General features: G+C 49.1%; 1 protein-coding gene across 1 annotated transcript in view; it reads right to left on the bottom strand.

Annotated features, from left to right (window-relative positions):
- PSMB7 (proteasome 20S subunit beta 7) overlaps nt 1-14127 on the bottom strand; it is a 64980-nt gene that overhangs the window by 851 nt on the left and 50002 nt on the right. Inside the window, exon 7 of the mRNA XM_032308762.1 lies at nt 2300-2451. Coding sequence (XP_032164653.1) covers nt 2300-2451 — 152 coding nt within the window. The remainder of the gene's footprint in view (nt 1-2299; nt 2452-14127) is intronic.

Genomic DNA, 14127 nt, shown 5'->3' with positions numbered 1-14127 from the left:
GCGGTGGGTCACCACCACATCATGCCCCACGCCTTCTCTCGGGGTGACTCGACAGCGGTTTCTCCGAGCAGTCAGTCTGTAAGAGCCACATCTGAGCTGCTAATTCTCACATTGGGGCCAGGAATTACAGTATCGTCAAACAGCAGTACAAATCCAACTGTTCCTCTGGTCTTTCCCCAGCTGGGACATTATTTCTGTCAATCTGGCGCGGACTAACAGAAGGCTGCTGACTATGCCATGACCACGTGCTCCTTGAAAACCATCCCCTCAGATGGGCACTGGTGCTCAAACTGGGAGCAGGAAGCAGGAAGAAGCGGACATCAGAGCTCTGCAGAAACCCAGGAGCTCGTGCAGCAGGCGGCTGGCCTCATTTCTGCCTGGACCTCGGGCTCCACCACACTCTCTTCCAAGGATCAGGCGGCAGCACCTTCTCGGAGATGTGCCTCGCCCCTCCCCTGCTGGCGTGAAGATGCAGCTCTTCCCCCCCGCCCCCCGAATGGACCCCTGGCAGCCTGTGGTCTTGGAGCAAGAGCCCCTTGTGGCTCCTGTGTGCCTGACTCCTCTGAACCGCCATGTCCATGGGAGGCTCCGACACACGAGAGCCTCCTCACCACCCCGGGGCACGGGCGCCTGGCATCGGCAGGCAGGCAGGGCCTCCCCAAGCAGGGCTGCAGCGGGCTGGCAGCAGAGCAGCCAAGAGGAAGTTACAGGGCTGGGTCCACAACTGCCCGGCCGTATCTCTGCCCTAACCCCACCCCGACTGCCCACTCTGCGAAAGGAACTCCGCTATCCCAGGCGGCGCCCACCAGTCAGCCACTGGCAGGAAAGAGGGCGGCGGGATTCCGGAGTGCAGCGCTGCCGTGGGGCCCAGGCCCTGAGCAGCAAGTGGCTCTGTCCAGAGGGCAGGGGGCACACAGCTGCCATGGGGTGAGCCCCTCTGTACCAGCTCAATGAATCTTTAGAACTCGCCAAGGGGGTCATTTTGTGTCTGTTCTTGTCGGTTTACTCACACGTTGTGAGTGCCAATGTCCTGAAGAATTAAGATGCGCCACTGTTGAGCACAGGTTCCTTGTCCTACACAAATACTCCTTTCAGAGGCTCAAACGTGGCTTCCAGATTCCTCACCCAGGACGCTGTTCTGTCTGGATGGAGCGGAACCATGTCGCCCTGCCTGAACTCTCAGTTCCTGCAGCATCTTGCATCTAATGGGGGACCCAAGCCGTCAGGGAGCTTGGCAGAGCCTGCTCCCCCAGCACAGCCCCAGGCCTGGAAGGTGGTTTCCTTTCCAGCTCAAAGGCCAGGTACTCCACGGGCCATTCACCTAGCTAGCTCCGTCATTTCCAAGACTAGGAGACTGACGGGCCCGAAGTCACCATGCCGGGCAATGACCTCTTCCCAGCCCAAGCCAGAACTCTTTGCTACTGAGCTACCGCAGCCGGCTGTGAGCACACAGAGTTCCCACAATGCTGAGTGCGGTGCTGGTTCTCAATGTTCTGCTCTTTCCTTGGAACTACTCCCGACCTGGAATTCGTGTATACACAGTGAGAGTGTGAAGGCGACGTGCCTGCTACGCTCTGGCCTCGCTACGGGGCTGCCGGGAAGTGGTCAAATCTGTGAAGCCCGCAGTGCTCAGGAACCCCATCTTGAGCTGTCAGGACCGCAGAAGAGGTCAGGAGCCAGAGGATGGCCAAACAGCTGGACAACAATGCGAGACTGCAGATGAGACCAGTCACGAGGGCTAGAAACCTTCCAGTTCTAGTCAGCAAACCGGCTGGAACCCTGTCCCCCACTCTTGAGCCTGGGCCGAGCCTCTGAGATACAGACCTGCTGTTCTGTGTCCCCGGGGGGACCGGCTTGGCTCCCTGGGGAGCAGGAGGCACTGAGGCGCTCCCCATGCTAACTTGCAAGACTCCTAACCCATGGTTTATAACTGCTTACGACTCCTCCGCCACTCTGAGAAAAGCTGTGGGCTGGTTTCCCTGAAAAGTGCTTCTCGTGGAATTTCATACAGGAACTCAGGGGATCCCTTTAAGAAACTAGAGAAAGAACAGCAGGTGATTCGAACCTCTCCCGGCAAACCCCCTCTCTACTGGGCCCTGCTCTACCTCTCCCACCAACATTTTACAGGTTAAACCACCCTTCTATACCTGCCAGCTACCCAAATCATAAAGCAAATAAGGACTCAAAGGTCTGTGTGGCAGGCTGGCTCGGGGACACTGGAGTTACTAATCAAGAAAACTCTAAGTGCCATGGAGAGACCACAAGTAGTCGCAGGAGTCGGGGGACACGGGCCACTTACCTGGTCCCCTTCTTGTTGGGCACTGAGTACGGGCGCAGGAAGTCCAGCTTGCTCTTGCTGATAACGCAGAGATCAATGTTACTTCCAGACCCCAGGTCGTTGAAGATGCCCGCTGCAATGGCCTCGCTCACCAGCTTCTTGGCGTCCTCCTCCTGAGCAAGAGAATGGCAACGATCATGGATGGCCACAGTCGCTGTAAGAGCTGCTCTGACATCCACAAAGTGCCCTCAAGAGCAGTGTGCAGAATCCCTGGTGAGGTGGACATTTTCAGTGCCTGTTTTATAGATGAAGGAAAGGTCTCCGAGTACCAGAATGACCTGCCGAAGGTTCCTTGGCTAGTAAGTACAGAAATCAGGTCTTTTGAACCCTTTACACATGCACCTCTTCAAAATGCCGCTTCACATCAGATAATCACTGCATGACTGAGGATTGTGGGCTGACAGAGCCATTTATCATCTAAAACAGGGACCAGTAAACTTTTCTTGTAAAGGGCCAGGTACTAAATATTTTGGGCTTTGTAGATATACTGTCTCTGTCATTACTACTCAACTCAGCCACAGTAGCACAAGACAGCCGTAAGACAATGTATAAACAAACGTGTGTGGTTGTTGCCAAAAAAGCCTCGGAGAGCCAGAGCTGGCCCACGGGTTGTAGTCTGCTAACCCCTGATCAAAAATGTTCCATAACAGTTGGAACCAGCTTTCAGGTAACCTAATGAAGAAGTCACTATCAAGGGGGAAAACTAAAACCAAAATATTATAGTTCTAGCAAAATGGTGGCAAAGCCAAGGGTGGGGCCTCTTGTCCAAGAGAATTTATTGCTTTCTTTCACTTAAAGTGATTCCTTTCTTTGAATCATTCTCTCTTCTACTTCTTTTAGGAGCAAGTCTAAGTCACCAACAGTTACTTGTAAAAAGGCGGATTGACTCATTTCGGATTCAAGAAGGCCTTTCAGATCTCGGGGCCTATGCTAGGAGGCAGAGCTGCAGAGACGGATGAGGCCGCAAGGTCCCTGCCCTGTGGGGGTTTAGCGTGCAGGGGGCGGGTATCAGCCACAAGTAGCTACAGTGCTGTGTGCTAAGGGCTAATGGATAACTGAGACAGAGCTGTGGAAACACCAGCTGCCTCAGCAAGGCTCCAGGGAGGGCTCTGCAAGACAAGCCATGCACCAGGAATGCACAAAGCAGGCCAGTAACACCGAAGGCTGGTAGTGGAAGCCGCAAGGTGGGGACCTGGGGAACACGCAGTACAAGCTCTGTAGGCAAAAAGGAAAAAGATGAACCATTCTCCCAAGGAAGAGACTCTAACTTGTGATGCCCCTTCCCCATTCACCAGCACTATAGAGCCCACAAGCATGCAACCTGAACCAAAGAGTTCATGGAAGTGCCGCTCTTTGAGAAACAGGCCTGCCTGCCTCAAAGTCCAGCCTGCATCATCAAAGGGCAGATTTGCTGACTTCCTGTTGTGAGATCTGAGCCTCTCAGGGTTCCTACTCCTCTGCCTGCCCTAAGCCAGGAAGTGGGATTCCAGTGACATGAGCGCCCTCTACAGACTCAGAGAAGGATCGAGAAGGCTCTGCCGGAAGTGGGATCCTCAGCAACCCAGCAGTAGGAGCTCGGGGTTATTCTGATCTTTATCCTACCAGGTTTTTTCACTTCCTGAGCGGCCCCTAATATTGGGCCAGCGGAGCCCATTATTCTCTTGTGCATATACAGCCCCGTGAGAATTCATTCAAACAGGATCCTCCAATCAGAGATTCTCTCCTACGGCTCCCAAGAGGCCAAAAGCCCATGAACGTGATACCAAAGAAACCATCTCAGAGATGGCGGCTACCATACAGACAGCAAAACCCAACCGTAATTTAACGAACACACCTCATTCCAAACTATTTCTCTTAAAAGATTCTGGATTTGCGCATGTGTAGGGACACCTTCCTTATTCCCCCGCTCCTCACCTATCCTCTCTCCTCTTCCCTTCTCTTCTCTGTTTCATGACTTTCTCTGCTTTGATATCACTGCTTTTCTCATCTCTGCCATCAGTGCTTTGAGCCAGCCTACAGTACCTAGTGGATGTCACCAACCCTGCCGGCTGCACTCGGGACTGCAGATTAAAATTTCCCAAGTCATGGGGTGCCTGGGTGGCTCAGTGGGTTGAGCCACTGCCTTCGGCTCAGGTCATGATCCCAGGGTCCTGGGATCGAGCCCCACGTCCAGCTCTCTGCTCAGCGGGGAGCCTGCTTCTCTCTGCCTGCTTGTGATCTCTCTGTCAAATAAATAAAAAAAATATTTAAAAATAAATAAATAAATAAATAAATAAATAAATTTCCCAAGTCATTCTATGTTTGGGGATGGGGGAAGACTCCGAGGACACAGAGATAGACACATGATATCAGGCATGCGCATCTAATGTCTGTCAGTGAAGCTGGGCACACAGATACCAGAATGCGAACAGTGCACAGATCACAGGCGACTCGTCCTCTATTTTGCAAATATTCCACAATGTGAATAGAAGAACTTATAAAAATTAAAAATGTGCAAAAAGCATTATGTATAGCTTGATTTATTCATAAAATTATTATGTGCTGTTATTTAAGTATAAAAGGCTTTTAAAAATTGGGAAAATACACATTTAAATTCCTTTCCTCTCCACCGATTCCTTAAGGAAAAAAAATCTCACAAGTCTCTGGTCTTTTTTCCAATCCTACCCTCATCTAATATGCACAGGACTAAATATTATGAAATGGAATGAACCTTAATGACCACCTACCACAATATGCCAAGTACCGAGTTAGGCATATTGATGATCATAATTTTTACCTGTCCTCAACCATCATCTTAAGTTAGTACTGTCAGAAACTACAGCTGAGAGAGTGTATGACTTGCCCAAGGTCACCAAGCTAGTGAACAGTTAAAACAGGTCCACGGGGCTCCAGAGCCAGAATGCCACAGCACCCTACCAGCTCACAGGCAACCTGTCTCAGCTGGGGGCTCCTTAGTGAGTTGGGGACAGTGGACAGCAGTTGCCTGATTGAGGGTATGTCAGTCCTCAATCACATAGGATCTTCAGAACCTGGGTAAAGTGGATGGTGGTTGTCAAGTAGTCTTTGGGCCAACAGGCAGTTGCTCCAACTGTCATTTCCGTAACAGAGGTGGGGAAGTACTGCGTTTTCCCAAACTGCCCACAAACACCACTTAAACATTTCTACAATGCAGTACAGCAGAGATCAATTTTAGAAACCCATGTCTTGGGGCACTAGGGTGGTTCAGTCTGTTAAGCATCCAAATCAATTTCTGCTCAGGTCATGATATTAAGCCCTGCCTTGGGTTTCGCACTCAGCAGGGAGTCTACCTAAGATGCTCTCTCCCTTTCCCTCTGCTCCACCCCCACTAGCGCATGCGTACTCTTTCAAATAAACAAACCTTTAAAAAAAAAAAAAAAAACCCATGTCTTATTTCACATGTACCCCATCCCTAGCAAAAACCCTCAAAAGGCAAACGGTGAAAATTTACCAAGGCTCTATTGTCTACCCATTACTTACACAGTTAATGTCTTTAACAAATATTTAGAGACATCTACTATGTTCCAGGAAACACTTTGTATGTCACTGTCTTTTACCACCGTATTTCCAGACGCAGAATTCTAGACACATATGCAAATATGCTACTGGGCATATTCATACTGTTTTCTTTATAGTGGAGTTTCACAATTAAACAACTCTTGTCTTTAACACGTTCTACCAAATATTTGAGAAAACCATCAAGAAGAACCACCAACTGAAAGCAAGAGGTGGGGAAAACACCACATTTTTATCTGTCTCTGGCCCACAATAAATGCAGGAAACACTGTTCCTTCCTTTAGGATTCCTTCTTCCCAGGGAAATCGCACTTCCTTTTCTGGAAGCTGCAGGGTAACCTGAGTTCTGAGCAGCATCTGCCCAGGGACAGCTGCTACCGAGGGGCTCTGACGAGGGCCCTGCAGAGCCTGTGGCCCCAGCTGAGCAGACCCCGGTGCCATGCTGTTGCCCACTGCCAGGCCGGCCGCCTCCCCCTACCCCCCTCACCAGCTGTTCACGGATTTACGCTGTGAGTCACAAGGGAACTTGGATTCGGTGTGCACACAGACCAGCAGGACTCATCTTGGCTACCAGAAAAAAATGGCCCTCTGGCCCAATGGTTGCTTCCTCTTACTTTGAGACACTCAGCCAAAATATCACTACCTGGTGATTAAAAGTTAATCCGGCAGATGCGGAGGCAGACTGGGTCTGAATCCCATTTGCTACTTACTGCTGTGCAACCTTGGGCAAGTCACTTCACCTCTCCGAATTCACTGTCCTCCCTTATAGTAAGTATAGGGACAATACATTAGGATTTACCAAAGGACTAATGCAAGAATTAGAAATAAGGTATAGAAAGCACCTATTATAGTGTCTGACACATAGCTGTTGCATAATAAAACATAACTTACTTAAGCAAGCAAGCCAGAGGGCTCCTGGAAGCACGGAGACCAAATTTACCTCAAAGCAGTGACTGCCCGAACCAAACCCCAGGCCAGGAGAGGAAGGTCCAAACAAACCTGCTGACAGATCTGCACACAGTTCTGTGAAGAAGTTCCTCTAACAATTAATCCAAGCAAAAGGCACACTCCCTAAAAGTTCAGAGAAAATAAAAGGAGCACTTCCTGCTTTATGGCTACAAAGACCAAACTAACTGGGAATATCAGTCCCCCGGGCCGCCCCTGCTTCTTAAATGAGATTACAATAAGAGTGATGTAGTGTAGTACAAGTCAGCTGTGACAAGCAGCACTTTATAGAGCTATCTGTTTGTCTCCATCACCGCATCGCGCAATGTGTCCCCGGACTCCAATGTGCAGCTCCATTTACCGCCACATGACAAATGGGCAGCACTTGTAAAAGGCACAAAGAGGTCCACGTCGGCCATGTAATGGTCACCACAGCTGTACCCGAGTGCTTGAGGGGACAAAACAGACCCCCAAGTTCATTAAACTGACCAGTAATGGATCTTTCAAAAAGTGCCTTAGGAATCGTACAGAAAAGGCTAAAATAAATAACTCAGCATGGAAGGCTAATCTGAAACGGTGTTTGATAAATTATTTATAACACAGGCGATTGTCTGCATTTAATATTGGAGCTACTAGTAGCATCTTTAAAAGATGATTTATGTGTTGTAATGCTATTAAACTTTATATTGGCCCACTGCTAGCTATAAAGTCTGCTGAGATTTAGAGAATGAGTTTTAAACTGTCACTGCAACATCATAGGAGATGGAGACTGTATTAAATCTTTACTTTAAACCTGTTATCTAGAGAGTTGCATTTTGTAGACACTCACAAACTGATAGATTACCTCGGCAGCCACTATGGTGCAGGTCCAAAATAGTACTGCAAAGAAACTTTTCCACATTATTCTTGTCTACAGCTACAATCGAATTTCTCTTCTCACTTAAGTGATTTTTAGATGTGGAATGCCACCAGAGTAAAATGTTGGTGCCCCAGCCAATGGGCACTCTGGACAGTTCAGCATCGAATTAATGCTCTTTAAATAAAGCCTTACGTTCCACCACATTCACTTATGCATTCGAAACAGCATTTTACTTATAGTAGGAGCAGGCGAAACATCAAATATGCGCTGGAAAACCTAACACTATTTTAGATACAGCTTTGGAATGTGAAAGTAAGTGTGTATGGTGAGTCGTTTAAAACAACTGACTTGTACCTAAAATTTTTTAAAGAAATTTAAAAAAATAATAAAATGGATTATTTGCTAGAAAATATAGCCCATTTCGGTAGCTGAGGGGCTGACATTAAAGGAGCTGAAAACAGAAGAAACAGCCTTTGTCATGAAGGACAGAGCTTCCCTGGCTCTGCTGTCCTCTGGGGCCCTGCAGACGCGGCCCTGTGCCGTGTGTCTCACCATCATGCCAGGAGTCGGGGCCACTGGCTCTCCTCCGTCCGCTCCAGGGAATGAGACATGGGGCAGCATCACAGCTGGACCCTCTCACAGCTCCCATCAGTTTTCTTAGTTGCTACAAAATCTGCAAGGATCATTTATTTCACAACAGTTTGCTCCTTTACTAAAAACTAAAAATTTTAGGGGCACCTGGGTGGCTCAGTGGGTTAAAGCCTCTGCCTTCGGCTCAGGTCATGATCTCAGGGTCCTGGGATCGAGCCCCGCATCGGGCTCTCTGCTCACCAGGGAGCCTGCTTCCCCCTCCCTCTCTCTGCCTGCCTCTCTGCCTGCTTGTGATCTCTGTCTGTCAAATAAATAAAGTTAAAAAAAAAAAAACTAAACTAAAAATTTTAGCCAAGGAGAACAGAAGCAGTCCAAATTCATCTTGGAAAACCTGCATTATCTTTAGTCACTCTGATGTGAAATAGTAAAAAAACAGTATTGCTCCAATGAGCCGCAGCAGAGCAGACTAGAAGTCTGGGTGTGACGAAGAGTCTGGGCTCTAACACGAGGACCCAAACTATCGCATCTCCCTTCTGTACCCCAGGCAGCAAGCACAGGGCCTGGCGTGGATGTCAACAAATGAAAACATGAACCACCATCTTCGAATGTATTCCCAGTTCTGCCCAACCGGAAGGTGAAATGAGTTATGAGACGGCAGCATACTGAAGGGGGAGTTCCGAAAGTGCGCCAGCTCCAGCTGGGGACCAGAGACCAAGAGCGCTCCAAGACCGGTAAACACCGCGAGGAAGAGGTTTAAACACAGTGTCCCGTAGTGGCCTGTGGACACGCTGAGGTTCTGCCTATGCTACTGATGCGGCCTGAAGGACTCATTCGTGGCTGATGGTTGAATAAAATTTAAAGAGCTCAAAAAAGTGTTTAAAACAGTCCCCCCACAAGCAGACTGCTTCCTGCACTCTGTAACAGACATGATGTATCCCATGTGTGGCGACATATTTTACAGTGGAAAAGGTTAATTTAGTATTTTTTCAGACAGGGCTGTGTGACAAAAGCAAAGGTGTCTGACTTTTGGTTTTGGCCTGAGCTGTGTGGGCAAACACAACTGCTCGTGAGAACGCCCCGAACTGTTCGGTGTAACCGAGGCACAGCTGGTGCTGCGCGTGCCCAGAGTGGCGAGTGAGGCAGGGACTGTGTCTTTAAGGTCCAGAGGGCACTGCCACTTCCACACACCGCCCCCCCGACAGCTTCTGGCACCTCGGATGTGGGTGATGGGAGTAAGGAAGGGCAAACGTGCTGTGCGCGCAGGAGCAAGCTGAGGGCTTTTCAGCAGGGATGGGAGAGGGCGTTCACATTCAAGGAACTGCCAGCCACACCACTGCCAAGCCGGCCCGTGCCAGATCACAGATCACAGAAGGATACGAAAGCCTGATCGCAACCCAGGGCAGGACAGCAGACCTCTGGGGCTACGGAGCTGCAATGAGCCAGAAACAGCCACCACAGAAAGAGAAAAGAGCAGCCCAGCTGGGGCACTGACGGACACGGCGCTGAGCTCCAGGAGTCCCGGGCTGCCCGCTGAAGAACGGGGACCACGCCTCTGTCCAGGGGCTGTTAGGAGGAGTAAGGGGACAGGAATGTCCCTGACACATGGACTTTACAAACAGAATTATGAGCAAATTCTATGGCAGAAGGCAAGAGTCCAGGGTGTGAAGAACAGGGGACACCCAACCAGCTCCGCTGGGTCTGTGCCGACTTAATCCTCCTCACCGCCTATGAGCCGAGGAAACTGAGGCTCTGGAACGGCTGGCTGCCGCATGGAGGGCGCAGGGCTGGGTCTGAGTGGGACTCGGGGATCAGTGTCGGGGTAGGGCCTTGCCTCACTGAAGCCCACCTTCGTACCCGGCCCCAGGAAAAACTGGTGGTGGGCAAGCGGTCCTGCTGGATTCACCGAATGGAAGGAAAAACACCTAAGCTTCCAGAGGGAAGAGGACCAAGAGAGACAGGAACATATTGCATTCTGCAAGAAGAAGAAATCAGCGTTCGCAGCATATGTGTACACAAATATATATTTCCAAGGCTGCAGTGAATCAAATATAATCAGAGAAAAAAAACAAGACTAGGTTTAAAGGAAGAGTAAGAAATATGCTCAACTATCCTCCAAATGGAAACCAAGCCGCCCCGGGTGGTAATAAGATCTTCATAATCTCGCTCTCTCCCCAGCGGTCAGTGATAACTCTGCCAATAAATTCCTGGTGATGAAAACAGAGGGGAAATGAAGTGAATGTGTTCCCTGGGTCACTTAGAGACGAACAAGAGCCACACTCACATCTGGAGGACGGACAGCAGGGCAGGGGACAGGGCACATGTGGGAAGGTTACTGTGGGGACTGGGTTACACTGCACGATCCTGCTTCTACAGCCTCACAAGGATTAGAAAGGCCTAGAAGGAGATCCATGAAAGTACAGAGCACCTTTGTTTGACAAAGTTTAAAGACCTCCTATGAAGCAAGTTTCACATGATATAAAACCCCTGAAAAAAATGTACAGTTCAGCTGAGTTCAGCAAACCTGTCCTAATGCCCTGCTCCTAACGTGCTCTGCAGACACCACTGAACACTGAGCATAAGGTCCGAACAGACAAAGACCTTGCCCCGAAGAGTGTGGAGTCCAGAAGAGAAACAGGAAGAAAAGCTCACTACAGTGTGGTAAGAGGTCTTAAGAATCAGGCCTGAGGTGCCTGGGTGGCTCAGTGGGCTAAAGCCTCTGCCTTCAGCTCAGGTCATGACCTCAGGGTCCTGGGATTGAGCCGCACATCGGGTTCTCTGCTTAGCAAGGAACCTGCTTCCTCCTCTCTCTCTGCCTGCCTTTCCACCTACTTGTGATCTCTGTCTGTCAAATAAATAAATAAATCTTTAAAAAAAAAAAAGGAATCAGGCCTGATGCCGGAACTATAGAGGGGTACAGAGGTCTCACAGGGCGCAGGTGACAAAGACGAGGCTGAATCCTGACATACAAATAAATGGTTGCCAAGCCAAGGGGCAGATGTGATGGAAGAAGGAAAACCGTGGGAAGGAGAAAGGCGTGGCTGAATATCAGAGAACCCCGTGGGCCATACAAGGAACCGGCCCTGCAAGCAAGGCGGTGGGAGGAAGTGGGGAATTTCAAGCTGGCGAATGACGTAGTTAGATTTGTGTTTTATGAACCTGTAACCTGGAGGCAGGAGAGGAAGAAAGGCCAAAGGCAGACAAGAGGAGAGCAAGGGATAGGAATGCTCCCAGTGAGACGGTGGTGGGCCGGCCCGGGCAGGCAGGAGGCCCATCAACAGGGCTGGGAGGCCGGTGAAAGTGAGGGTCAGGCGGGAAAGCAGGAGAAGGGGGGGGCGGGTGCCGCCTGGACGTCCAGCACTGGTCCCGGGCACTGACCCAATTCTCAACAAACTCAGCCATCACAGAAAGGCCTTTTATAACTTCTTGGTGGCTGTTCTTCTGGCAGGTTGATAGGAGACAATGATTAACCTAATTATATATTCTAGACACCGGTAAGCTTCTGTGGTAGGCACTCTAATGGGTGTCACCAAAAAGAGACAAGATAAAGGAAGAGCCAGTGGAAGCTGCTGTTTGGTGGGGGGGGGGGGGGGGGGGGGGGGGGGGGGGGACGGGACGACACATCCGCCAACTTGTAAATGCCATTTCACTGGTGGCAAGGGCTCGCAGCCTATGCCTGGCTGGCCTCTGGAGTACAGCAGAAAGAGTGTAAGGGGCTGATTAACTATGGGGCAGGAGCCAAAGGAATGTAAGGAAGTTCTGTGGGGAAATTGTGGTCATGAGGGTTTGGCCATTGCAACGTAAAGTTACAGAAAGTAGAAATGAACAAACCTAAGTAAAACAGACAAGCAGAGAGCAGATGGGGGGGAGGGGGCGGGGGAGTAAAGATCCTGAGGTGCTACGGAGTCAGACTCTTCTCCATGAGGCCCCCGGCTCATCACCTCATCCTGGGATCCCAGGCACACACACAGCCATCAGATGCCCCCTCAGTTATCGAAGGTTCTTGGGAAGAATGGGGATGCCTCCCAAAGGGGCATAAAGAAACTTCTGGAGCTGATGGATATATTCACAATATGACTGCAGTGGTGGGGCTGGGGGGAGGAGGGAGGCAGCAGAGGCAAAGAATTGAAGAGAATCAAGACCCAGGAGAGCCAAGTCCTGTTACTTAGGAATTATGTGACCTCGGTGGGAAAGTCAACATTTTTAAGTCCCAATGTCCTCACCTGCAGAGGAGGCCTGAACCACATAGCACCGGGGTGGGCTGTGAGGATTAAACGGAGCCCTCTCTGCACCGCAGACACCGCCAGCACCGCGCCGGCAGGCAGGAAATCCATGCTGGGTGCTAACCTGATCCAATCCTCCCCTTTCTCTCACGTTCACAAACACCGTTACCAAAAGGCTAGCTCCTGCAGAACTACCAACACAAGGGGCAACTGATCATAACTCAGTGCTGTTTTATCAAACCCCAATTCAAAGCAAATCAATTATGAGAATAGCCCCTGTACTAAAACTGAAATTCACAGTGATGCCATAAAACACATGAACACGCTCCATACAGAATTTACTGCTACGCCAATAAGAACCGTACTAAGTGGCACATTTTCACTTATTATGTTTCATTAGAAATTATATCCTACAATAAGGCAGAAAAAAAATAAGGCAGAAAAAGAACTTACATTACCGCGTGCAGGCCCTGTGCCTAGTACATTCTTCCACTTCGTCCACTCACTATTCCAAATAACCCTTTAAGGTAGGGACGACATGTATGTCCATTTTACATATCCAGGAAACAGAGGCTCAGAGAGGGAAAATGACTAACCCAGACAACCGGAAAGTCTGAGATTCTGCAGAGTTCTGTCTGACTCACAAGCCCCTGGGTTTTTTTTGTTTGTTTGTCTTTGTTGTTGTTTTTTCACTCAAGACAACAGAACCTCCATACAACTAGTTCCAAAATCACTAACGATGCTTGTAAACTCCTTAGGTGTAACTGACAAACCCATGCTTGAGTTTGCCTATTTAAAGTAGCTGACCTAGAAAATTCTTCAAAGTTGCAAATACACTGCTTAATAATGCTACTCAATCATTCCATCAATTCGTCATGCTTGTTAACATTTGGTAAAACTAAGAGCGTCCTGATGAATCTCCCTAATACAGAATGTACACTCATCAAACCCCAAACCAACAGCCTATTAATTCACTGCATCAGCCCTACATTTTAAATGTTTCCATTTCCCTACAATCCACGGATAAAACCTCTCAGCAAACAGAATGAGTCAAGTTGTTTCTTGACTACCCTGTATTATCAATAAAAAAAGATTATCATTTAGGGGCGCCTGGGTGGCTCAGTGGTTTAAGCCGCTGCCTTCGGCTCAGGTCATGATCTCAGGGTCCTGGGATCGGGTCCCGCATCGGGCTCTCTGCTCGGCAGAGAGCCTGCTTCCCTCTCTCTCTCTGCCTGCCTCTCCATCTACTTGTGATTTCTCTCTGTCAAATAAATAAATAAAATCTTTAAAAAAAAAAAAAAAAAAGATTATCATTTAACTGAATTTTCCCATCAGGCCATCTGTTGATTGTAAATCTTAACCAGAACAGACCAAGAACGGCAAGAGTGTTTTCATTTTCTTCTGACATTCTGGGGCAAGAAGTAGTCAGAGAATAAGAGAAGAAACTTCTGTTGAGCCTGAGTGCAATTTACTAACAATCCCCTGAAGTACTGACTTAAGCCCACGTCGCGAATGAGGTTTAGGTTTTATAAACCGGGGTTTCAGGGGTTACATCAGAGACAAAAATCAATCTTCGTATCCAGACCTCTTCAAAGCCCCCACATGCACTTTCCTTCATGCCCTGTTTTCGCTGTCACCCAA

This window comes from Mustela erminea, chromosome 12 (genome assembly GCF_009829155.1).
Source record: "Mustela erminea isolate mMusErm1 chromosome 12, mMusErm1.Pri, whole genome shotgun sequence".
Taxonomy (NCBI): domain Eukaryota; kingdom Metazoa; phylum Chordata; class Mammalia; order Carnivora; family Mustelidae; genus Mustela; species Mustela erminea.
The sequence above is the reverse complement of the archived record's forward strand: the minus strand, read 5'-3'. Positions and strand labels throughout refer to the sequence as shown.